This window comes from Podarcis bocagei (assembly GCF_964188305.1).
Source record: "Podarcis bocagei genome assembly, chromosome: 4".
Lineage (NCBI taxonomy): Eukaryota > Metazoa > Chordata > Lepidosauria > Squamata > Lacertidae > Podarcis > Podarcis bocagei.
This window is the reverse complement of record NC_138128.1, coordinates 58,603,087-58,630,691: the sequence shown is the minus strand read 5'-3', so window position 1 is coordinate 58,630,691 and position 27,605 is coordinate 58,603,087. Positions and strand designations below refer to the sequence as shown.

The following is a 27,605-nucleotide window of genomic DNA, read 5'->3' as shown; positions in this document are numbered from 1 at the left end:
GTGCATCAGTCACAGCAAATGGCCAGATGTTCATTTTTCACTACCCATATGGTCTTTTCAGAGGCACAGGAAAGAAGTGGTGGGCTTACCTTACATGAAAATGGGAGTTTCCTGGGTCTGCTTCAAAAGAGGAAGCCGGAGGCACTACTGGGAGTCAAACTCAAGACCTCCTGTTTACAAGGCAGGTGCTTTAGCCAGCTAAGCTATGGTGCCTGTTCAGCTTCTTTTCTACTCACTGTTCCACACAGGCTCCGGCCAAGACACAATAGACTTATCCTTCAGCCATCTTTCCTTGTTTTCTGAAGCTTCTTGAAGGCAGCTGTTCCACGCCAGCCGTGATCGTATAGTGGTTAGTACTCTGTGTTGTGGCCGCAGCAACCTCGGTTCGAACCTGAGTCACGGCACGAACTCACAACTTTTATTGATTTCTTTTCTCAACACAGAGAGTGGCAAAAGGCCCTCAGGAAACCCCACCCAGCTGTACCCACCTGCTGGGCCCAAAAGGGTTTGCACCCATGGCATCACAAGGGTTAGCACATTATGGCAACACAGTTTAATGGATTTCTTTTCCCACTTCAGGGAATTGTAAAATATCCTTTGTTAGCCACAATGAGCTGCACTCTACTGCTAGGCCCAAAAGGGATGGTTTCTAAGGCACCAGCTTCAATCACACCCCTAGAATCTTCTGTCTACTAAACAGGCATCTTGGCCAGCATAACTAGAATACTGAAGCCTGGCTTATTTGCTAATGGCAGATAGCTTTGAAGTGGTGCTGCCAAATAGGTTTGTGGCAAGTTCCTTTTTGAATGTGGGTGTCACAACTGTTTGAAATACAGAACTGATCCATATCTGGCGTGTTAATCTAGCAGTGGTTCTCATACCTGTGGGTCCCCAGATGTTGTTGGACTACAACTCCCATCATCCCCGAGCTCTGGCTTTGCTAGCTAGGGGTGATGGGAGCTGTAGTTCAACAACAGCTGGGGACCTACAGGTTGAGAAAGGCTGATCTAGAGGCATGACTCTGGCTCAGGATGCGAAAGATTCAGCCAGCTTACTTACAGTGCCCCCCCCCCACTGTAAGCCTGGTCCACTTGCTACCTGAAGGCAGGGATAAAGCAGCACATCTCTAACATCTGCTCCTTTTTGCCAGGAAAGCCTGGTGGCAAGTTCTCTTGAACAAGGGCAACATGATGACCCTAAATGCAGAGGAATCTCCTGACTTTCTTGTTGGTCTAGATGTATGATTCTTGCTTAGGATGTGGCAGATCCCAGGTTCAAATTTTATTTTTGCTGGGATGGGTAAAACTTCTGCTTTTCCTCCACAAAGAAAGTGAGTAACATCAAATGTCCATCATGGCCTGTTGGAGTTTTGTCTTCTTGCTTCAATGAGCAGCAAAATATGCTCTGTGAGCTCTGCTGAACCACACTCGTATGGACAGGGGGCAAAATACTAAATACCTGAGGCACCACTGGGAGTCGAACCCAGGATCTCCTGTTTACTAGACAGGTGCTTTAGCCAGCTTAGCCATGGTGCCTGATGCTGCATGCCTGGCCCAATCACTTCCAGGTAGCAGGAGATGAGCATTGTGCATCATGCACTTCCTTAAAGTCCCTGGGATAGACATATCATCATGATTCTATGCCTGGTCATCAGTCCTGGAGCTCCTGCTTTCCAGCTGCTCCTGGAGGCTAGTACTTGTTTTTAAAAGAGAAACAAGGTCAGGCTTTGGAGCATCTCATGGAATTTGGTGGCAGTGTAGATCCAAAGCAGACCACATTCTGGCTTAAATTTTAGTTCAGAAGGTGGACTAATGTGAATCTGCTTTGGAACAGACAAATATATTGTGCATCTTACAAATGCTGCAGGGTCCCTTTTTGTGTTTGTGTGGGGAGAAGAGATACTACCCACACCAGGCTGAACATTTTATCCACACATGTGCATTCTGACATCACCAGGCATCTCTGGAAAATTCAAGCCTGTCTGCCATTAGTATGTGTGGCATTTTGGCCTCATGCTAAGCACCCTTCTGTTTTCAATCTGCTGCTGTACGGAGTCTGTGCCCATTGTTGCTTGGGTGGATGTAATGAAAGCATAAATATTTTAGACCAAGGATGGAGGAAGCTGTGGCCCTCCAAACCGTGCTTGACTCTTCAGTCCTATTCCCATTCAGGGCACTCACAGACTGACTAATTCAGGGTTAACCAACCCAGTGCCCTGCATGTGTGGTTGGACTCCAACTCCCATAACCCAAAGCTAGCAGTGTGGCCAAAGGTAAGGGTTGATGGGAGTTGCGGAGGGTCACAAAAAAAGATGCAGGGGTTGGGAGAGATCTTTATCTGCAAAAAAGATCTTCACTGCTGCTGCTAATGAGGGGAGACAATCCTGGGCAAGATTATTTATTTATATCCCATCCTTTCTTGCCAAGGAGCCCAGGGTAGCAAACAGAAGTGGGTCTGGCATCTTTGGTATACAGCTTTCGGTGAATGCTGAAGTCAAAATTCTTTACCCTGGCCTTTGTGAATGCAATCTATTTTAATTCTAAATTGTTATACCCACACTGGGACTTGCTGGTGAAGGAGAATGATTTTTTAATAATAATAATAATAATAATAATAATAATAAATAATAATAATAATAAAAAATTTATTATTTATACCCCGCCCATCTGGCTGGGCCTCCCCAGCCACTCTGGGCGGCTTCCATAAAAACCAAAAATACAATAAAATATCACACGTTAAAAACTTCCCTGAACAGGGCTGCCTTAAGATGTCTCCTGAATGTCAGGTAGTTGTTTATCGCTTTGACATCTGCTGGAAGGGCGTTCCACAGGGCGGGCGCCACTACCGAGAAGGCCCTCTGCCTGGTTCCCTGTAGCTTTGCTTCTCGCAATGAGGGAACCGCCAGAAGGCCCTCGACGCTGGACCTCAGCATCCAGGCAGAATGAGGGGGGTGGAGACGCTCCTTCAGGTATACTGGACCAAGGCCGTTTAGGGCTTTAAAGGTCAGCACCAACACTTTGAATTGTGCTCGGAAACATACTGGGAGCCAATGCAGGTCTTTCAAGACCGGTGTTATATGGTCTCGGCGGCCGCTCCCAGTCACCAGTCTAGCTGCCGCATTCTGGATTAGTTGTAGTTTCCGAGTCACCTTCAAAGGTAGCCCCACGTAGAGTGCATTGCAGTAGTTAAAAATACTACAACTATTACTACTATACATGGACTAACATGTCTGATCTGGTAGAAGGCCATGACCTATGCTCCATTTTTTACTTATTTCTGCCATGTATTCACTGCAATTCCTTACATATTAAAAAAACACATGTAGCACAGAATGTTAATGGCATTTCTCTGGTTAGCAAATGTCCTATTCTAGAGTTCTGATGGCAAGAATGCTTCGCATCATTATCATCTTCATGATAGTCCTGGTTGCTAATGGCAGAAAAGTGGGGTAGGCTATTGCGGCCCTTCAGCATGCAAACACAACACAATCTTTCCCTCGTTAATGTTTAAGGCATCATTTTCCTTTCATCTGTGCTGGAGGAATAAAAAAGAAAAACAAAAACAAAAAGCCAAGGAAATTAAATCATTAAAACCCCCATTTAGTTGTCACAAGGGACCATAAACACAATTTTTCACTGTTCCTGTGCAGTATGAAATCATGGAGAAGACTCAACTGGGCAACAGGAACATGCTGTTCTTCTCGTCATGTTATTTCGGAAAATAAAATGCAAACATGTTTGGAGTTTCTCTCTTGATCATCATTCCTTAATTTATTTGACATTGGCTCATAAATAAGACGGGAAACAGCTGCTCAGGAAGCTAGCAGTGACATTGGTCATAATGGCTGTAATTTTAAACTTCAAGTCGATTGAGCTCATAATGTCATTGGTTCCAGTGAGATCCGCCTACTTCATGTCACCTCTGTCCAGCATGCTTCTTTCGTAAGTAACACCAAAATACATTAAGCATGGTCCAAAGGAAAAACAACCCAAGAAATTCCACAATTCAGCTAGAGCAGTTATCTCTGCATCCATCTCTGACCTTCCTCCTCAAAAGCAGGCATGGGGAACCTGTGGGGGCAGGAAGAGGTGAGGCTGTATTGCTTATCTGGTTTTCCAACACCCAATGTTCCCAATATGAATCCAAAGCAATCCCATATGCAAGATACTTTATATATGGGACACATTTGGCTTGCTTTAAATTTGAAATGTGAATCATAAAACACACCCAGTTTGGATAAAACAGGGCAACTCAGTAGTGGTAGGAAGGTTCATTCTTTAATTTTTCTTCTTTTAAAGTACCAGGGCTAATCTGAAAGTGTGATGAGCAATTACATTCACCTCTCTGAAAATTTGCACTTTCATAAAATCTATACTAATCCAAATGGTGGCACAAATTGTGAATATGGAGGAAGGAACCTGTCGACTCCTAATGTGAAACATAAAACGGGTCCTTCCATGTCAGACCCATTTTATATCTATTCCTGTATCCTGTCTCTAGAGGCAACAGAGGCTTTTTTGAGTAGTCTGCACAGAACCACTGGGCTATTATGGATTTAAGCTGTCAATAATCATTCACTTCTGGCTTCCTGTAATAAGACATCTAGGGATGTATACTCTGACAAGTTTGGCTAATAGGCAGTGGTGGATTTGGAACCCTCAGCTTTAATGGAAACCTGTGCTTCGTATATAGAGACTGCTGCTTCCACTACATTTGGCACTCAGGAACAGGTGCAAAATACAGGCACAACAGTTATGAAGATGATAATGTCTTTTGCATTTAATAGTTCCCAGAGGGGTAGCCATCTCGGTCAGCTGCAGCGAAGGCAAGAGTCTTGCAAGCCCCAATCTGTGCTCTGGTGCGGTTGAGGATACAGCAGAGGTGTACCTCCACCAGGCTGTGCTGGCAGAGGGATTTTGCCGCCATGGAGGCCCTTGGTGCACTTGCTGAAAGTATGGCGAAGCACATGTTACAACCGCCAGTATTCTGGCCACATATGGCAGCATAAGACCCCCAAATGGGGCATGTTACTCATCTCCATACAGCTCATAGTTGGAACTATGGAACTTGCTCCCACAGGAGGCAGTGATGGCCACCAAGCTAGATGGCTTTAAAAGAGGACTGGGCAAATTCATGGAGAAGATGACCACCGATGGCCTACTAGGCATGATGGATACGCTCTTCTTCTGCAGACGGATGCAGTAATGCTTCTGAAAACCAGTTGCTGGAAACCACAGGATGAGAACTGCTCAGATCCTGCTTCTGGGTTTCCCACAGGGAACTGGTTGGCCACTGAAAGAACAGGATGCTGGACTAGATAGGCCAGTGGCCTCATCCAGCTGGCTCTTCTTATGTTTTTGATATTCCACTGATGAGTGCCTTTTGCTTTTATTATTTATTCAACCCACTTTGCACGTTTCCTCTTCAGAAAGGCAGGCTCAATCTCTTGATGGAAAAAAAAAGCCAACAAAGAACGAATCTCAAGATTTCAGGGGTGCATTAATGCAAATTAAACATATTTAGATTAGACTTTTCTGTTATTAAACTGTAACATTCCATGGAAAAGGAGATTCCAAAACCAAAGTTTCTTGGTTTCATGCAACTCTGTTGTGCAGCAAAGCCAGCTTCCTTTATGTGTGGGTTTACAGTGCATATATAAATCAACAACATTAACTAATGAGAGATACACACCCAGTTTCACTGCAGGGATACTACAATTAATTATGCTAACATATGCAGACTACTTAGTGTGTCAGCTATAATGCATTACTTCTTTGAGATGTCATGGCATATGTTCTATTTATTCTTCCACTACAGTAACTGTATCATGTTTTTCCCTACTACATTTAAGTGAGATAACTGTCAGTTTAAGATGTCCGGAATAGTGTTGGCTAAACAGAAGAAAATAAATATATGGATGACAAAAGCAAATGAACGATGCACCCAGAATAAACTGAACAACAACTGAGGCATGTTGACAGGAATCAAAATGAGAAATTTTCCATTCTCTAGAGATCATAAGAAGAGACTTGCTGGACCAGACCAAAGACCCAGATACACCAGCATCCTGTTCTTACAGTGGTCAATGAGATGCCCATGGGAAGCCATTGGGAAGCCCCAAACATGACTTGAGTGCAAAAGCACTCTCCTTGCTTGTGATTCTCAGCAACTGGTATTCCGTGCATATTGCCTCTGACTGTGGACGTAGAAATAGGTGTACTCTCTATGAATTTGTCTAATCCTCTTCTACAGTCATCCAAGTTGATGGTCATCACTGCAGATCATGGGTGTGAATTCCATAGTTCAATTATGTGGTGCATGAAGAAACAATTTCTGTTGTCTGTCTTGAATCTCCCAACATTCATTGGGTGGCTCTGGATTCTAGAAATACAAGAGACCCTCCCTATCCACTTTCTCCACACCAAACCACTATCATGTTCCCCATTTTTCTAATCTAGGTAAAGGTAAAGGGACCCCTGACCATTAGGTTCAGTCGTAACCGACTCTGGGGTTGCGGCGCTCATCTCGCTTTATTGGCTGAGGGAGCCAGCGTACAGCTTCCAGGTCATGTGGCCAGCATGACTAAGCCGCTTCTGGTGAACCAGAGCAGCGCACAGAAACGCTGTTTACCTTCCCGCCACAGTGGTACCTATTTATCTACTTGCACTTGGACGTGCTTTCAAACTGCTAGGTGGCCAGGAGCAGGGACCGAGCAACAGGAGCTCACCCCATTGCGGGGATTTGAACCGCTGACCTTCTGATTGGCAAGCCCTAGGCTCTGTGGTTTAACCCACAGCGCCACCTGTGTCCCTTGGCACTGGGTTTAAACAGCCCAATATGCAAGTCTTATTGAAAAGGATATGGAAGAAGCATGGGGGAATCATAGGAAAAGGGGGGGGGGGAAAGTTAATGGCATCATGTAGATGGCCCCAGAAAGTAAGTGAATGGAGTGCAGCAATTTCAAAGTAGTATGGAAGCACCCTAGGCTCATGCAGAACCTAAAGCATCCACCAAGGGCTCGAGTACCTGTAAAACGGATGTATTGAAACAAATCTGAATTTGTTTAAATGACATTTTCCATTTATGATATATGAGCTTAAATATGCCTAGGTTTAATGAGACTTAATGCCAGATTATATTAAAACCCCTTGAAAACATATACCAGGAAGTCTGTAGTGGAATCCTTTACTTGCCTATATTTCTTCTGCAAAGGAAATATCTGCTTGCCATCATACTTAAAGGACTAGATGCTGCTTTTCTCTTAATTGTATACATCAGTTCTCTGGAATAGGCAGCCAATTATTGTAAACTATGTGTCAACAGCAAGTAGGTGACTAATTGTGGCCAGCTGAGGTTCATCTCAATCTCAGTCATCCAGACACACTGCTTAATTTGTTTGTGTGAAAATAATTGCTCATCTAGCAAACCTTGCCTCGTTTAGCTAATTCAGAAGAGTACTTCCCCTGAAATTATTTCCAAACACAGCCAATGTTATGATGGATAAGAGCTGTTTGTCACAAACCTTGTAGGGTGGTGAAGGTTCATTATAGATATACATAAACCATACTGTGCTAGCCTAGACCTTTCTAATTTCTTCTCAAATATATTCCTTCTGCCTCCTATGTTCCCTCCAAATAGATGGGTTCTCGTTTTCTTAAAATATGTCTCTTCTAAAACTCAGCTGTTGGTTTGAGAAGCTGTGTACACATGATGTTGGCCATGATCCATATATATCCTGAATCTGTCTGGTAGTTTTAATACATTTTTCTCAAGAGGAGGAAGCTGACAGTGTCAGCCCCTGGGCTAGTTGTAAGTAAGAAGGCAGGGCAGGTGGGGACTGACTGAAGGCAAACTGAATGCCCTACTTGCCCCCAATGAACCAGCCTTGACTGCTGTGATGTGAATGACACTGGTTGCCAGTTGAGTAACTTTAGTTGCATGGACTCTGAGAGTCTATTTCAGGGTACAGGCAAATTATGGACATCCATCCAGCTCCAAGACAGCAAATGGAGAACTCCCTTCTCTGTACCACCCATCTGAAGATCTCTGAACTATGAAGAAGTTGCTAATGTAGGCATCAGGTCCCACCGAAAGACAACAGTTCAGCCAGGAGGTGGACTGCCTTAAAGCTGTTGCTACTAAGCAACACTGGTTCATACTGAGCATGTGTGTGAATTTCCTCCATAGTTTAACATTCATTGGGGGAAATGCCATTTTAGTGAAAACTACAAGTAGGTTGCACTACCACTAAATAATGGCAAATACTAAGCGTTCCCCTTGACGTATCATGACAAACCATCTCCCAAAATGCTCAGTACAAATGGAGGAATCTTCACAGAAAGTCCAACCTAAGCAAAGCTTATGGAAATAAAAGACAAAATACGTGTGAAAATGCCAGAGTAACTCATCCAATGTTTAACTCATTTGATATAAGCCATTTAGTAACCTTTCTAACCCAGATTTGGCCTGGACCACGCATAAATGTCTGTTTCTTACCCTGCCAAGTTTCAAATCAATCTGCAGGGCTATTCTTGAACTATGAGCTGTAGAACCTGGTGCCCCTGATTTCCCGTTATGTTGGCAGAATGCAGTTCAGCCAGCTCACCCTTAACATAGAGCATTAAGATAGATCTTCCACATTTATTCTTCTGAGAAATGTTACAGCTTCAGAAGCCAATAAGATCATTCCACATGGTGCATTGGAATAAGATGCCTTATTCCAAGCCAGGTCATTGGTCTGCCTAGCTCAGTGCATTGATTGGTAGCAGTCCTCCAGCGCCTTAGATGGGAGCCTTTTCCGACCCCACCTTGTGATACTGGAGATTGAACCTGGGACTTTTTGCATGTACTGTACTGCTGAGCCATGTAAATGTGTACAAATCTAAATTGCTCCTTTCCTAATACTGAAATTGACTTGAACATATATTACAAAAATAACACACACACACGCATAGCTAGCCAAGTGAGAAAAAATAACCCAGTCAGGCTGCTTGAAAACCAGTCGGTCAGTAATGTTGCTTTTGATAAGTATGAGGATTAGGTGGAAGCTGTTTAGAGTTTACTGCTTACTGAAATTGCTCATTAGAAGCAGCAAGGTTTGTATCTGACTTAGCAAAAACATGCTGTATGCACTTCTGTTTTTAGTGCATCAAGAAAACTAGATACAGCAGATTTTTCTAATGAATGCATAAACTGTTGGCCAGCAAGATGGTGCTGTGAGAAGAATATTTGATGACAGTAAGGCTGCCTCATTTGAATGCAATGAACATCACCCGTGTTACCATGTAGCTAAAGAGAACAGTGAACTGTGGATCAGTTGATACTGCCAGATGTCTCTGCTGTTATTTTGGGTGACCCTATTAGCCAGTTCGACTGGGTTTTAGTTTGATTAACGTAAAGAATGAGGTTGATAAGAGTAATTTTTAAAATCACACTAGAGCTAATCTTGAGATAATGCAGAATGCCCTTCAGTTAATATTTGGCAATCAAATCAGGAAGTGAACATGAATCAGAATGAGTTTTTGAGAACCTGGAAATGAATTGTATTTTCCTCACTGCAACATGATAATGTTCCTAGGTTATGATTTGTCACCTTTCTGCTTTAAAAAACCGTGGAACTGTAGACTGTGTCATAGCAGATGCAGAGTTCCTTTCAAAGTACAGTAGACAAGCCTGAAACTACCTAAGGCAGGCTTCCTCAACCTCTGCCCTCCAGATGTTTTGAGACTACAATTCCCATCATCCCTGACCACTGGTCCTGCTAGCTAGGGATCATGGGAGTTGTAGGCCAAAAACATCTGGAGGGCCGAGGTTGAGGAAACCTGACCTAAGGCAAAGTGTCCTTTAATATGAACAGTCTCTTTCCTTAGTGAAGAGAATGTTCCTCCATCTGGCTAAGATTATTCAACTGTCTAAGGTTGCAGTCACATTAACTGCTTAAAATGCAGCAATGTCATTTCCCCCTGCTGCATTTCATGCCACCTTTGCACGCTGTTCTTCACATCAGAATTGAAGCAGGGATGTCTTCACCTGACTCCCACGACCTTTTTGGTCCTCTCCTGCAACCCCCTTCAGAGCTCCAACTCATGAAGCTGTCATTTGCACATGCAAACTCATCTGTGCATGTCACTAAAATGGCACATCTCCCATGGCAATGCACTGCACCTATGATAGCAGTTACTGCACTTGCAAAAGTGTACTATTTTGCAAAGGCAGCTGCTGTTCCCAAGTGACTCCTTAGTACACACGCGTGCATTATGACAGTAAATACGTATACAGCTGGATTTTTAATGGCCTTTTTAGTTCCACAGTTCTGGCAACCAAACAAGAACGTGAAATCCTGGCCTGTAAAAATTATTTCTGGATGGAAACCCTATCCCAGATGGTCCAGACAAGAGAGAGCTCTGAACAGCTTCATGACCTGTCATTCATGAAACATGCAGTTTAAAAGGGCTACATTTGCTTTAGATTTGTGTAGCAAGCTTAATTCCTTGCTGCTCCAAAAGCATTGTGCAAAGTGTTTACTCAATATGGATATTGTGAAATGGATCATGACAGCCCCTGCGTTGTATCACACTGGCAATTCTTTGGTTTTAAGTTCTTTTACCCTGTGAATTCCCTGCTTTAAATTATTATTTATTATTAACTTTATATGTTGCCTTATACCTGAAGGTCTTATGGTGACTTTCTTCAGTAATTTGGTGTTTCCCTCCACAATTTCCTTTTGGAAGTTTGAGATAGTGTAGGTGAACTCCCTTTTGTTATCTTCTTTAAACTGCTCATTAATTTTTCTGTGATGGAACCAACTTTCAAATTTTCATAACTTTTTAATTTCAAACCTTTCTCTTCTTCTATTAACAAATCTCTATATGTTGGCCAGTTTCCTTTTTTATTCAACGGTTTCATTGTTATTGCCTCAACTGGCGACAACCACCATGGTATTTTAGGTTCTAAGAAATATTTGTATTTATTCCATACCTTTATCAATGCTTTCCTTATTATATGATTATGAAACCTTTTATGTTTTTTATCTTTCTTATAGCATAAATACGCATGCTAGCCAAATTTGTTATCATGTCCTAAATCAAGGATTTCTTCTCCTTCTAATTTTATCCAATCCTTCAACCAAACAATGCATGCTGCCTCACCATGTTGAAGAACATTCTTCCAGCAGAGATTCGGCAGCCAGCCTTGCTATTGACTTTCAAGTATAGACTCTCCACCCCCCGCCAACAGGCTTATGCAGTTGTCTAAAATGTCCCTAGAGTAGCCAGTAATTTTAATGACCATTTTGAACTGTTTTTAATATTTTTATATTACTACACTTTGCCCTGCTGTTTTATGAGAGGGTGGAAAATAATTACTTTAATGAAGAAAAATAAATAAAGGAATAAATAATGCTTAAATTTTCACACTTTTCTCTCAGCTTCTGCTGTTAGAGCGAGCAAAGGGTTTCAAAACTAAAATGCACCTGAAGTGACAAGAATCTGGAGATTTAAGGCAGGAGAGGATTCAAAAACCCTTGGCCACACAACCCTGAATGTAAAAGTTAGAACCCACCCCACTCCACCATCTCTTGCTCTGAACATGAACACATGATGAAACAGAAGTGGCCTACTCCCACCATATCTTGCTTGGTTCACAGAATGGGCATATTTGTTTGCACAAAAGTCATGTACAGCTCTAAATGTAACATTTTCTCCCCCACCCCACCATCCCGCAAGTGGACTAGAGGAAAAAATGAACAGTTCATGCTAATTCGGAAAGGCAATTTATTTTCCACTTCTTGCAGAGATTAATCTCATCCACCTCCACCAAGACATACAGTGGGTGAATTGTAGGCAAAACAAGCATAGAAGGGAAAATGAATATTTCCTTCTCTGCATTGGCTGTTTATAAAATATTAGTGTATTTTTTCCCCTCCAGCTGTATGCCAGGAAAAATAGCTCGATGTCTGAGGCTGATTTCTTTGTGTAACATTTGGTATAGTATGTACCCAATAAAGTATTTGATTCTCTTGCTGGTGTTTGCTGGGCCTTTGTTGCTGCACCTCATGAAGGAAGCACACCAGCTGCTATCGACCTGCTCTGCCTCTCCCCATGCAGATGGGCAGGGAATGGGGCTTTGGAAAAGATTTAGTTTTGCTTCTTTCGACTGCTCCCCAATGACTGAATGAATGCTGCTGGGTTGGAAGGCGATGTGGAACCACCTGTGCCAACTGTGAAAGAAGACAAAGACTGTGGAGGGTTGGTTTTGGGGGTGCACAGAAAGAAGATCAACTGATAGATTTCTGGGTGATCTGAAGTAGATTGGAAAGTATTTCTGTCTCCCATGGCAACAACCAAAACGACACCACCCAGTTATACAAACAACACAGTGGAGGTTTTGTAAATTGGAGGTGGACAGAAATAAGACCTACTGAGATACCTGAAGCAGACCTCTTTCCTTGAGAAGAAGGATTGGTTGTTAAATCAATGTGGAAATGGTAGCTCTGTGAGGGCTCTTATCACCTGTAACAAATTACAGTTCCCATGACTCTATGGGAGAAGCCACCACTGTTAAAATGGTAGGAGAGTGCTTAAATGTAAGGTGCAGATGTGGCCTCTGACTTACCCAGTACTGTCACCTAGTCATCTAGCCCAGTACTGTCTTCTTTGATTGTGGACATAGACCTTTCCAACTCTGCTATACTGGAGATCTTTTCAAAGTGCAGTTGCCAAGGATTAAAGCTGGGAGCTCTACCAATGTTAAACGGGTGAACTAAAACCATACATATTGATAACATCCCCCTGGCATAAGCTACACTTTGTTCCATTTGCCTTTTCAACACAAATCTTGTAATGTACACTCTACTGGAGTGGCTGCTGACCATCATAAAATTCAGCTACTATTCATTGTTTATAATTTCTTTAATGTACCCACTGCTTTACAGTTCCTGCAATATTTCATATTTGGTGCACAGACTGCTTTCAATTTCTCTCAAGTGCACTGTGGTTTAATAGCCCCAATTTTACACATGGGGAACAAAGGCCGCAAGAGAATGGCTTGGCCAAACCTATCAAATAACTCTGATGAATAGTCAAAGCTCTAATTGATCGTCCCCCTGGTCCACTTCAGCAATCTGTTCACTGGGCCACGTTGGTTTCTCCTATATAAGAGAATTAGGGGCAACTCTGAACATTCTTGGGGGCAAAGCGCAAATGAGCAGCATTTCCTTCATTTCCTTGGTTGTTCAGAAGGACCAAAGATGATTCCATGCATCTTCTCAAAGTAGGGCTGCCTAAACTTTTTTGTTCTGAGGGCTGCATTGATAGTCAGTCACTCCTCTGAGCGACATGTGTCAATAGCAGGAGTGGTGACTAAACATGTGCACACACACATGCACACTCGCCACCTAGAAAGCATCCATAATTTCATACACACTTACCATACAATACTGTACCTGCAAACTAGGGATATGGAAAGCTAGCTAAGCACCAGAGGACAGGGGATGCTCAGCAATTTTGCTTCTCATTACAGTGTTGGGGAAGGAAGTGGAATTGTCTTGGGACTCTGGAAACTGAGCCCTAGGACCTTCCTGCAGTGGCATCATACTAAGGAGAGAGGAGCTGCCTTTGCAGAGTAAGCCAAGTGCAGAGTAAATTGAGGCAGAGGCAACCATTTTGTGGCGGCTGGTGGGCCACCCTACAGCCTCACAAAAGGGGAACAAAGGAATACCATATCGCTCATTATTGGGGTGGAGTGATTTAGGTGCACAAATAAACTCTGAAGGCCACAGGTTAGCCATTCCCTCCTGAAAGGCACTAGAGTCTTAAGAATGTGTATTGACAGATGCTTCAGATATACTTATCTAAACAAGCATGAGAAGAGGAAGCACAACTTGCTTTGTACTCCCTATTTCTCCCATCTTTGGAAAGTTCAGAGCCATTCCCAACAAAACCTCCCTTTAGTCAGAGCTGGAAGAGGTCAAATGTTAACCTTTGAGAAAACTGGATGCTGTGTTGTTGTTTATGGTAACCTAAGATGCTAATAAAAGAGGCTTGGTGGGTAATACCAAGACGTATTAGTCAAAAGTAAAACCGGAAAGCTGGGACTTGAATATCCAGTTGTAGAATATTGAGCCTTTGTTTTCCACCATGAGTTCCTGCTAATTTATCTTCAGTTGTAAATCATTAGTTTTATGGTTACATAACCATAACCATGGGAACTCAGATGTACCCATCTGAGTGATGGGTCTAGATAAGACAAGGACTGCCTGCCCTGGCTGGCAACAGCTCTCCAGGGTTTCAGTCTTTTCCATCACCCCCTACTTGATCCTTCTAGCTCGAAAGTCCACCAGAGTTTTTTTCAAAGCCAATTTTCCAATGGCACAAATTTTCCATCCGACACTTTATTCTAAAAAAAGAAAAGTGTGCTTTGCTGCTTGCTTATATCCTGAACTAGGGGACATTTCCCCATAGGAGCCAGTAGTTTTCATAAGCAGTGATTCATTTATGAACCTGCTTTAGTTCCGCAACAAACAGGTGTAAAATCAGGACTACTTTAAGGGTATTTTCAGGGATGTAATGAAGCATTACTTGCCTGAAGAGAAAGGTGAAGAAGAGGAGGTTCTGGCCAAAATGAAGAAGGGGTTTTAATATGGTTTGGACACTTCAAATATGGACCATGAGCACAATTTAGCCATTTGACATGGTGTCCCTAACGTTGACCATCATTTAAGTGCTCCATAAACACACATGTCTAATGTGTCTCATTCCCCCTCCCTAAGTTTTTCAAAGTAGACATTATCAGTTTTTGACCTGGACAAATTCCAACTCCACTTTTTCTGTCTAACTGCACACTAAAGGAAAGAAAAGCTCTTCCACAGCTTTGTGTACTGTTGCTGCTGCCAGATGTGATCCCTGAGTGTGACAAAGGTTCAGAATGCTGCAGACAGACTATTCACTAGGGCCAGTTGCAGGGAGCAGGTGATTGCCATGTTATGACAGCTCCAATCGCTACTGGTCACTTTCCAAGCACAATTTCCAGAGTTATTTCCATTGCCTGGCACCATTGCTATCTGTTTCTGGCACCAGGCAAAAATGTCCTCCTTTACCCAGGCTTATGGTTTTTAATGAGGAGGGTAGTTAGGCTTTTGTGTGCTCCTTTGGTACGACTTGTTCCTTTTAAATATATTGTTTCCATCTATTCTTGTTTTTATCTGATTTTAATGTCTCTGTTGTTTGAGTTTTACTGCATAAGTTGCTTTGAGGCACTTCAGTGCACAAATGCAACAAATACATAAATACATGTTATTCAAAGTACGGTTTTTGGGTTTTTAAAAATTTCATATGTTTGGCAATTCCTAGCCTATCCTTCATCATATAATCCCAGGGTGGAGTACCAGGAAGTGAAGATTGCCTAGCTATAGAGGCTTGTCTGGCTGGGCTCATGGTTTGGGGAAATAATGATTGGCATCTTGTGGCACTCATGCAGAGCCAGCCTTCCAGCAGTGGCATTGCTACAACTCGCCAGGACAGTTTGGGGTTGAGGCAGGTGGCAAAGTCATGGCAGTGCTGGGACATTGGCAGGAGCACAGATTTGGCCCTGCTGGTGTGCCTGTGCCACCCTACCAGAACCAATCTGGCATACCTGCCAAAACGACTGTGCCTCCCAACCTTGTTGCCCACTGCTGTGCCCTGTACAAGCCTGGCAAGTGGTAGAAGAAACATTCTGCAGCAGGTCCTCTCCTGCTCCTGGCGCAGTGTCTGAACAGTCAATTTCTTATTTGTGAATGTGACAGAGCAGTTCTGAATGCTAAAGCATATCAAGAGGGCTATTACAAGTATTCATACCATTTCCCTCTGATCCTTCTCAAAAGTTTGCTCCTTCCTAGAGGAGTAGCTGTTTATTGCAAACAGCAGTTGCCTTCTCCATTTATACTGTATTGATGCTTAGTAATCCTAAAATTGCGTATCAGTCAATGTAGATTATATATTGTGTTCTTCTTTGGTATCCCAGGATGTGTGCATTTCCATGCTTGTCATATTTAATTTTCACTTTATTGACCAACAGTTTGCTTCAACCACTCCTGTCAATTAAAACTGTGAAGTAGGCTGTTGTCCATAGGAGCTGCTGCCACAATTAAATTGGTCTCTAAGGTGCCACCAGACCTTCTGGCCCAATCCTTTTTCCATTTTATATGACTGCAAGTACTATCAATTCCAGGGAAATTTACTTTTAACTAAAACGTGCTTCGAATGAGATCGCCGATTTCCAAGGATTATTTCAGGCTGCATCTATTGAAAAAAGCACCGAAATTAGGTTTTTAAAATGCACATGCAGAAAATAAATAAAAATAAATTGCTACTATTAAGGCAAGCGTGAATCTGGTGTGAACAGCACTCTTGCATACTCCAGGTAAAAAACGAGAGAGATGTTATTACTTGGCTGTGAGAGGGAGGTGTTTTTTTTTAAAAAAGGCAGATTTGTTTTGAAGCACTGTCATTTCATATTTGCTTCTACAGATGGATAGCACTTTTTAATTAGGTGAATTTCTGAGCAACCACTTTGAGCAAAAATCGCACATATGACAGATTGCGGTAGATAAGGACTCAATCAGAGATCACACATGGGCTAGGTGATCTCAGAAAATAGTCCAAAGGCATTTAGAAAATGCAAAGGACACAACAATAAGTTTGAAAAGAAACAAAACACCTAAGAACAAATTAAGAAGGCAGTCAAGAATACAATTCAATCCAGCACTCAAACCATTACACCACTTTGCATCATTCAGGTAGTGGCATGCAATGAGAGGTTGGTCAGACCCCTTGCCATGGATTCCACATTCCCAACCATTGCTCACTACACTGGCTGTCTATTTCCAAATTGTTTTACCTTGAAGTCTGAATTCACCATGGCTAAATTATAAAAATACATCACAGGCATTTATTATACAACTCTATTGTGTTAGAATCTCTCTCTCTCTCTGTTTACTTTTTAACACATCATTGCCTAAATCAATCATTTGCTTAACGCTGGCATAAATGATTACCCTCGAGACATTTCTTTGGTCAATCACTGCTCCAAAATACGTTAAGGTCAACATCTGTTATCAAGTATTATTATAAGTCTGCCTCTCTTCCCCAAAGAATCATCTAAAACTGTTCAAAATTCTTAATTTGCAGCTTTGCAGATGTCCTTTTCCTATTCTGGAACCAGAAAATTGGCAAGCATGTATAAACTAACAATGTGATCCACGTTCTCCTTGGCTGCTGATGTTAAACTTTGGAGAAAAAACTCCTCAAATCAGGATCAAAACAGACAATGCTGAATGCATATAAGAACATTTAATGCACAAATGAACTACCGGTGCTTTTTTCTCTGCAGCAATTGACACGCTTCAGTGGAGGACTTCCACTGCATCCTTCTGAAGCAGGGGCCAGACAGGACTGGCTGTGGTTCCAAGATATCAAAGCAGCAATGGCTGGGAGCCTGCAGGTGTACCTGGAAGCTGATATGCACCAATACCACCACCAGAAGAGATGAGGGATTGGGAGGGCAGCATTAAAACCCAGCTGGTGAAGTAGAAATATGGAAGAAAACAGTATAATGAAGCAGAGACAGGAGAACAGACTCTGAGGGGTGAATGGAATAGAGGTGAAGGATATGAGCCGTAATGCTGTCACTAAGGTTGAATTAAGCAAAAGATTAGCAGGGCCAGCCCTACCATCAGGGGCGCCGACTTATAAAAAATATTGGGGGGGGGGGCCCATACCGGGGTCCTGCTGCTGGTTCGCTCGGGTAGCCGGGAGAACGCAGTTCGAGGTGGCGGTGTTGGGGAGAGACCCTCGCTCAGGGCGCCACGAGACTTGGCGGCCGGCGGCCTATCTGGGGGGTTTTGGAGCGTATTTCGGCGGAGCGATTGGGGAGGAGGGGGCTTGTTGCCGGATTCTTCAGCTGGGCTGGAGATCCGCTGCTGGGGGGTCCCTGGGCCAAGTTGTGAGCACGGCCTGCTGAAGGGAGATCCAGCCGATTGCGCTACGGGGATGGCCGGGGCTCTCCGGCTAGGGCGCGCGGCTGGCTGGCTGGCTGGCGAGGGAGCAGGTGGGGAGGAGGCGGGGTCCAGGTCCAAGCCGCCACCCCCACCCATGAAACTCACAGGGGCTGCACAAGCACCCCCCACCCATGAAACTCACAGGGGCTGCCTCCCACCACCCTAAAAAGAATCCTGGGAATCGCAGTTTGTTAGGATTCTGGGAATTGTAGCTCCTGAGAGGGGTAAACTACAGTTCCCAGAATTAATTTCAGGCTAGCCTACACCACAAGCCGGCGGGGGTGGGTGGGGGTTAGAGAGAGAAAAATGTAGGCTGATAGTACCTTGAGCTCCTTGGAAGAAAGGCAGACTATTGCCACCACGAGTAAAATCTGAACAAGACCAGTGAGAATTTCGGAGCAATATTTGTGAAAAGTCCATTCTTAACACTGTCCTCTCGCTTGTTGCTTTTCCCACGAGGAAGGGCAAAAGAGCCCGAGAAGCTTCTCCGTGAACCACTTTGAAAGGATGTGTCGCGGCTCCGGCGTAACCGACTGCGGTGAGGGAAAGGCTCTTTGCCCATGCTCAGAGGCACTCTGGCCTTTAGCCAGACCTTTCCTTTCCAGGACGGAGCCACCACACCTTCTGCCGCGGAGCAGATACAACAGAGCAGCAAGCGAGGGCTTTTTCTCTTGGGCACCAAAGTGGCCAAACAGCAGCAGCAGCAGAAGCAAAACCTTTTCTGGGGCGGGAAAACGTGGCGAGATGAAACACGCTTGGCTGTGGGCGCGGCGGCGGCTGCCGGCTTAGCTCTGTCTCCCTGCCTGGACATCTCCCCGTCCTCCGCGCCACTTACTCCCGAGTAGACATGCTTCGGCGGGGCTCTGCGGGAAGCCTCCTCCCTCCTCTGCCTCCAGCTCGGCTCCGCTCCCCTCCGGCCTGGATTAAGCAGCCGCTTGCTCCCGCCCCCGGCTGCTCTCCGGCTAAATCTCTGCGGTGCCGAGGGCCCCAAATAAATCCCGGGGAGGGAGGCCGGCCCTGTAATCCGATTCCCGGCAGGGCGCGAGGGGGCCAGGCCTGGGCAGAGGGCTGACTTCCCCGCCGCCCTTGATTCCGCTGCACAGACGAGCCGCGGGCAGCAGCCGGAGCTGCTGGCTCCAAGGAGGAGCCACCTCTCGTGCGCTAGGCGGCGGCGCTCTGCTGGAGGGGCGCCCGAGAACACTATCATGATTCACACCACTCTATAACTAATAATTTTCTTAAATTATTGGGGGGGGGCAGAGCCCCCCAAACGAATTTTTGAGGGGGCTCGGGCCCCCTCAGGCCCTATGGAGTCGGCGCCTATGCCTACCATTAGGCTGAGTGAAGCAGCTGTGTCAGGCAGAAGCTGTTGGGGGCATGGCAGCAAGGTGCTGAAGGCCATGGGCATGCCATGGGGCCTGCTCTGTGTCCTCTAAGCTAACCTGCTGCTTTTCATTGCAGTCGATGATATTGTCCTTTCATTAGGGATGGACACACAGGCCAGTTTTGCTTTCTCTTACTTTCTCGTTTCCCCTAATCTTAAATTCAGTTCTCCACATTTTGGTTGGTGTTTCTTTTTCTTTTTAAGTCCTCACGAAAATTCACCAGCAAGTTAGTGCAGATTCCTTCCAATACACCCCCCCCCCAATTTACCTCAGTAGCTTGCATTTCTGTATGCTGTTCTTGCAAATAAGTTTTTTAATGCACACTTCACTCCAGTATATTTAATTTTCTATATGTTACTTGACTGAAGGTCTGCACCGCAAAATTCAGAGAAGTACAAACTATGAAGGACAGCCTGTGTATTGTTTCACTAAGAGCAAATTATGGAGGGTTGCCTTTAAATGGGAACCGAATCATCCACCTCCCGCAATTCCCCACCTGTCACCAGTGTTAAAGTAAGATTCAACTGTTTGTCTGGTCAGCTTCTAGACATGGGATGTGGGAGGAGGGGCATGAGGCGCCATCTTGTCCTTCTCAGGCAGCAAAATATGTTGGCTCAGCCCTGGATGGGAGAAGAGATCATAGAAGGGAAGGGAAGACATTTCTGGCTGATGTAATTGGTCTCCAAACGGACAAATGCAAATTTTGAGCTCATCCTCAGCCCCCCCCCATCCCAGATCGCATGACAGATGCAAATACTTTATAGCAAGAGTGGGTAGAAGGGGCTATACTTTCTGCTAGGGCTATGCTTCATCCAGAGTTACCTCAAAACTAAGTAAACAAAGTCAGCCAATAGCTTCTGAAGTGAGTTAGCTATTCTTCTCCTCTCTAGTGGCACCATCACTGAGGTTTTGGTCAGGTATGCCTATAGGCCCAAGCCTGAAACCTTTGGAGTTTGCACTATTTTTGATCAACAAATCTCTTTAGGGTTCATTAAAGGCAAGCTTCCTAGACACTTCTTTTCTTACTGCTGTCTTCTTGGCTAGATTGGAGGGGCATTAGCACAAACCATTTCTGACAGCTGACAAACATTTTTTTCCTCTGTGAGGTGTGAAATAGCAGCGCTATTTTGTTCTGCCAAATTGCCAGCAGAATGGGAGGAAACAAATCCCACGGAGCCTGATTCTTAACTGCTTCCTTTACTAGCGGGGAGTTTATCCACTAGTCCCCTAGCTCGGACTATCTCAGGGGCATAAAGGTAAGTTCTCAGAGGCAGATTGCATGTAAATGTCAAGTGAGCAATTTTGCATCGAAAGGGAGAAAGGATGTCCCTGTTTTGTACTTCAGGCAGGTTGCAGGAGTGATGTCATGCGCTTCATTTGGGCACTGAAACCCTGTGATGGGATGCCGTTCCTTTTCCACCTAGGGGTGTTCCTCTGAATATTATGTAAAGCATTTTTCTTATAGGGTCGGAAGAGAACAAATTTTATCTTCAGCTCATTATAAGGCAACACATATTGATTTTTTATTTATATTTAGTTATTTATTACGTTTTGTTTCCCTACCTGAAACACAGCATACGCACACATACTGTGTATATCTTCAGATGGCTTGAAACTTTTGAAAGTAAGCTGAAGCAGTATCACATAACTACAATCATACAACTTGCTTACTAAATAATTAAAATGAATCTGTTTGAAAAAATATGAAACACTGCAGATAAGAGGAGAAAAATGAATTCCCAGGCCAGCTCAAAACACCATCTCATTTATTCTTTGAATACCTGCTGGGATTTATTCATTTTTAAAAGCAGACCGCTCTGTTTGGGTACGTTTTCTCCCAGATTCTAACTGGTTGTTGACCATATGGAAAAATATTCTTGGTTGGTGCTACCCAGAAAGAGTGGTGGTGGTGCATAAATTGCTTGGCTGCCATCGGTGCACCAGAGATGCTTTTAAATGGACTCTTGCCTGTGCCTAGTCAGATTGCTCCTGAGTTTTCCATCATTGCACTTAAGGTTGTTACCCCTGCTGCTTTGTTGTTTGCACTTTCCTGAAACACCAACGCTTTTGTATGCAGGGATAGCTCTTCCCATTCTTCCTCTCCTCCTTGCCATCATTCCATATTTCATTTTTTTTATTTCATTCTTATTTGATGTAACCCTTTTTTACATTGCTACACACAGCCCAGTTTACAAGTCATAGAAACAACAAAACACACCGTACAACAAAGATTGAACCCTATAACCATATGATCCCATGCAAAAAAATTATGTAAGCATATATTTCTCTCTCCTTACACACTCTCAATCCCTGTCGCTGCATTTGAAAATCACTCTACCAAGCACATCCAGCCGGTGTCAGGAGAGTGGCTCTGCAGTTCCACCTCTATGTCATTTTATTGCCAATGCAGCTGGCTGAGAAGAAGCTGTAGCAGCACTGACAGTCCTAGAATGCCTCTCCTTCCTTTCTCAATTGATAACTGGATGGACTCTGGCTCATTTGGCTCTCCAGCTGTTGCTGAACTACAACTCCATTCAGCTCCAGGAAGCATGGTCTATGGCTAAGGGTGATGGGAGTTGTAGTTCAGCAACATCTGGAGTGCGAGAGGTGCATTACAGCTGTTCTAAAGAGTATGCACCTGCCTTGGTGTTATAGTATTGTCATCTCCCACTAGCTGCCTCATATATATTCAGAGTGCGTATTCTAGTCAATGTGGCAGAGAATGTATTACACTTTAAAATGCACTACTGTCAATACCAATCTGTCAAATGTTTGCAAATAGTAGCAGAGTCTTTATGCAACAATACATTTACTAATTTGCTATTAACCATACTGTATTACATCCCGAATATTACAAAAACGTTTGACTAAAATATAGTAAATGAGAACTTTGGTGAATTTTGCAGAGGTATTATTTTGGTGATAACTAGGGATGGAGGTTTCTGTTAGTTTCTGTAGCCATTCTTCAAACTAATGGAATATGCAGAAATGGCAAAACTTACCGGAAGAATAAGAAATCAAGATAACAAAGTCTTTAAGGGGGAATGGAAATCATTTGTTGAATATTTACAAACAAATTAAACAAATTAAACAAATTAAGACATTTGCTGGATTAATGTAGAAACGTGCAGCATTGAAAACATATATGAAAAGGATGGAAATAAAATTTAAAATAGATTTAAATTGGGATATGCAGAAAAATAGACTAAATATAAGGAATCGCAGAAAAAAGGGGAAGTTGAAATATGTAAAGATGATTCTGTTTGAAATGTTTGTCATAAATGAAAATAAAAAATAACTAGGGATGAAGGAGAAATGGGGTTCAGTTATATTTTAATGTGAACCTACTCAATCAAACTTGCTAAAAGAAACTGAAATCTGCACTTCTCCAAATTTGTGATGCAGTTCTCCAGTGAAATAATGTATACACAAAGACATATATTTAGGTAGAGGTGTGCATACAATGCATATATCAGTGAAAATAGCATACAAAAATTGAAAAAGAATGGAAAAATGAAAAACAGAGAGAAACAGGAACCGGCAGAGTTCTCTTTCCCTTGTGGTACCAGTGACATTTCTGTAAGGTTTGGACTTTTCACTGAGTCCAATGGGGAAAGAAATCAATTCCCCCCCCCCATCCCAGGTTGCTCCCAAGACCCCCACCAATCTAGGCAACAGTAGCAAAGAAAATTGTTTAAAAGTAGACACAGGACTGAGATGATGGAAGGCCAGAACCCTGATGCCTCCTATTTCAACATTGGGTCAATTATTTGATGCATGGAGAAATCAATCATTTGAGGGGATAACCTTTCCTTATCTGCTCTATTCAAACCAGTGGAGGGAGGTGATTTTGTGTGTGTGTGTGTGTGAGAGAGAGAGAGAGAGAGAGAGTGAGCTGTTCACCACTGGCATGCCTTGGGGGAGGACAGTCCAAGGATGAATGTGGCTCTTTGGCACTTGAGATATATTGTTTAGGATGCCCCCCTCTATTGACTGCAATTTGTTTTTAACTGATTTCAATACTGTATTTCAAAATTAATATAACTTGCCTTGGGACTATATTGTGAAGAATGGGTAATAAATCTCATAAATAGCAGAAACATTTTATAGGAAATCATAGAGGGAGCCTATCCTTAAAAAAACCACCCCTGTCCTGTTCTCTCTCAGGTTGGGGTCCCAGAATGTGCAGTGGCCAGAGAGAGTCCAAGGCACCCACAAATTAAGAAGCACTGTTAGGTCTTGAAGACCAGGGTCTGAGTAAGGTGAGTCCAACTGTCAAGTCTAAGTAAGGGTTATTAGGGCAAAGCAGAAGACCCCTGGGAAAGACCTTGGACAGCTCCCTGTAGCCAAGACTAGCCAGAACTACCCAACAGTGAGCTGTTGCCTCACCAATGTGCTACACCGTTATGAAGACTGGCTGGCTTTATAGCTCCTTGACAAGGGGTGGGGATCTGTTTATTAACAATCATTTCCCTATTCTGCAGCTTCAGGTACCAGTGTAGGCTGCTTAGGAGGGATGTTCCTGAGTATGGAGGAGTTGAGCAAGACCACATCCATTGGCCTGGATGGTCTGAGATTGGGAGGTGATGGCTTTAATCTGGAGGCTGAGCAAGAGTGAAACAAGTGGGCTATATTGCTGAGATGGGAAAAATGTGGCCACTCACATGTTGCTGGACTGCAACTCTCTTCATCGCCCATTGGTCATACTGGCTGCGGGTGATGGGAGTTGGAATCCAACAACATCTGCAGGATCACAGGTTTCCCATCTCTACTGTATTGTTTTGGCTGACCAGGCTGAGGCAGAAGAACTAGTTGCATGTGTTTATTCTAGGTCTATTCAACCCAAAGCTTTATGCTAACTGTCACCGCAGTGGCATGTGTTGCACACACCATTTTCCTACTCTGCAGGAAGAAGGCTGGGGGCACCTCTGCATAGTTTGCCAGTAGAAGTCCCACCTGCAGAATCCAGAGCAAGTAGCTCAAGTGTTGCCTCTGTATGAATATCAAAAGCCACTGGCAGTTTCTTGTGGAAGTTTGCTTATCTGTAAGAGTTGTGTAAATCAGTTTGAGGGGAAAATATACATTTCTCACTGACAGTTTTCCCTTCAAACCCATGAAAGAGAAAGTCTACACAGCCCAAGAGAAGTTTGCTTCTCAAAAACTGAACAGTTTCTGCTTTGTGCAGAGCTGTTTCTTGCTGATCCATTCAGATCAATGAAGTTTCTCCAGCCTTTGGAATTTCTGGCAAGGAGAAAGGTTTTTGATTCCTAACCTCTCTGGAAACTGAGCTGACAGGCACTTCTTGTTCGTTTCTGACCTGGCTATTCCTTTTACTCTGCAAATAGTTTTTCTCACTCTGTAGAAAATGAGCATCTTAACTCTCTTTTTCAGGGTTTACACTCCAATTTTTAAAAATTGATTGGTTTATTGTTTCAATTTTTATACCGCTTTTCTAAACGACAAGCCAGAGTGGTTCGTAAAACATTTAATATAAGATACAAAATTCACAAAACTAAAACCAACGTATCAGAAACATTAAAACCAACAGCTGTAAGAAAATACATCTGATAGGCTGTGCATTAAATCAAACTCTTTGCACTTTCACAATGATTCAAAGGCCCAAATGACAAGATGCATCTTGGGCAACCTACAGAACTGAAGCATGGAAGACTCCTGATACAGCTTGAGCGGCACCAGGAGGGTGCCACCACCATGAAGGCCCCACATGGCTCACTGTCCCATCAAGTACTGTTTGGAGTATAGCCACAATGCCCTCTCCATAGATTTTAATTGCTAGGCAGGGGAACCTGCTTCTCCTGAAGTAAAACTCCCACCATCCCTGCCCTTTGGCTGTGTTCACTGGGTCTGATGGGACTTGCAGTCCAACAGTTTCTGGAGGACCACACAATATATGGAAGTTTACACTAAATATGAATGGTGTGAAAATAAATAAAAAGAACTCAACAAGTTCATTTGTGCTTCAGATGAAGAAAAATCTACATTACCCACAATATGCAACACACAGGGAACAAAGAAGCTATCTCTGCATTAATCTTCTTTGTGTTTCCCCCTCCTAAAATATCTCCCATTGTTTTCATTTTTAATTGCTGCAAAGGAACAATAGGAACACTTGTCTCTGAACTAAAATTTATTGTTTTTGCTCCCTGTGGTGTACCTTTAGTGTTGATTAACACATCAGGTCATCTGATACAATGTCTGATTGCAATTTCATGCAACCCTCACTTATAGTCACAGCAGAATAAAATTATTATGGATGTGAAAAACATGTGAGAATCACAGGGATTATTATTTTTTAAAGGCCTGGAGGTCATAGCTACCCAATCGTCTTTGGCAGAATAGGTCTGTCATAGACAGTTGTAGAGCTTTGGCAAGTTCTTTTCTTGTTATTTATTTATGGCTATATGGATTAGACATACTCATGGTGAACATGCTCATAGTAAATAGTATACTCATCTTTTTATAAACTTTCCTCATGGATGAAGCCAGAGTGTGTTCCTATTGACCTACATAAATGTTGTTAGTTTGTTGGCCCTAATGTCCTTTGACATTGCATGGAATTTATTTCCAGTTAGCACCTGGATGTTGCTACTGCTGTTACCTCATTCAACTTAACATTATTGCCATTTCAGAAGGCCAGAAGGGAGGGCAGAAACTGAATCTGAAATGTGGTAGTCTACCTAGGTAAAGCATTAAAGCTAGGATTTAACTTTAGGGCTTTCAAATGTGAGCTCCACATACCATTTTCTGACCCTTGCTGGTGCTTTCTGGTTCAGGTTTCCTCGCAATTCTGAATTTTCTACTGGCTTCCTCCAAGAGCCTGGTGGTTAGGACTCTCTGCAGTGAATTGATTCCATTAAGAAAGGAAAAGTATAAATAGCTCCATGCAGGGAGGATGTATATTATAGAATCTGTGGCAGTGGGGCACGTTAAAACAGCCAAATATACAAATTCATAGGTTGTATTTACACCTTCCATCTTCCCTTCCAGATTCCTGACTCCAAATGTATGCAACTGACGGGAGTCTCTTACAGCAGCCAAGCCAAACAACGGAAAAAAGTGAGCCTGGCAGTCAACAGCTGCCTGAATCATTCATATGTGGTAAGCCATTTCTGCCACTTGGGTGAGACTAATCCCATAAGCAAGGAGGAGTGGGAGTGACATCTATCCTTAATTCATTAATTTTTAAAAGTGGGAAAAAACTGTAAAAGCCCACTGCGTTAATTTTCTATGTAGCATTTTCTCCTAACAGTTAATGAGATATGAACAATATTATTGGGTAGGACACCAAGGGAACTGCTTGATGCCATAATGTGCTGACAGACTGACATGTCAGGTTGAGTTATATGAACAATGTTCTACTACTACTGTCTTGGTCAATGGAGAAATACAAAAGGGAACAAGGATTCCTAAGCATGCATTCTTCTGCAGAGCATTTCTTAAGGCAATGCAGCTACCTGGACATGGGATGGCATGCTTTACTAACCTTCAGGATCATCTCAGTCTTTTTACAGATTTCAGAAAGGGAGTGAGCATGTTCTCAGTATTTATTTAAAAAGTGTGATGAGGGAAATTCAACACAGGATGGAATGCACTGAACAAACTCTTAGCTTTCCTTTGGCTTCTTTGCTAGGGACTGCATACTTTCTTCCGTCCAATCTGTGGCTGTCTGAAACACAGCACAAAAACTCCTCAAAAGGTAACGTTGAAGCGGAACATTCCTACACACATCATCTTCCTTTACGTTGCTGTTCATGGGAAGACGAGAGTGAGGAGAGAGAGATGAAGAGCCTACTCAAAATTTATGGAACAGGATTTGCTCAAGGGTTAGGATAATTTACTGCCCTGAGCTTACTTTAAAAACCTAATAGGATTAAATTTTTCAGCTTGCCTTTTAGCAACACAATCTTATGCATGTCTACTGAGAAGTAAGTCCCACTGAATTCAATGAGATGTACTTCCAGGTAAAGCGTATATAGGATTTCAGCCCTAATTTATTATTTCTCCCCTCACCCTTGATCATTAAAGGGGAAACAAAAACTGCAGATAAAGTGATATTTTTTATTTATAAAAAGATTTGAACACTGGCCGTTACTCAGGGTGTAAAAAGTACATTAAGTCAAGCTTTTAAATAGTATAATTTAGGATCAATATGTATTTTAAAAGGT

The 27,605-nt window shown here is 43.1% G+C and overlaps 1 protein-coding gene across 1 annotated transcript in view; it reads left to right on the top strand.

The window, feature by feature from the left end:
- The window catches only part of LOC308586149 (uncharacterized protein), a gene marked incomplete at its 3' end in the record, with an annotated part of 58,226 nt that extends 31,003 nt beyond the window's left edge, over positions 1–27,223 (top strand). The window contains exons 3-4 of the mRNA XM_081192426.1: positions 26,428–26,538; positions 27,071–27,223. Of these exons, the coding sequence (XP_081048552.1) occupies positions 26,428–26,538; positions 27,071–27,223 (264 nt within the window). The remainder of the gene's footprint in view (positions 1–26,427; positions 26,539–27,070) is intronic.
- Between the last annotated feature and the right edge of the window lie 382 nt (positions 27,224–27,605).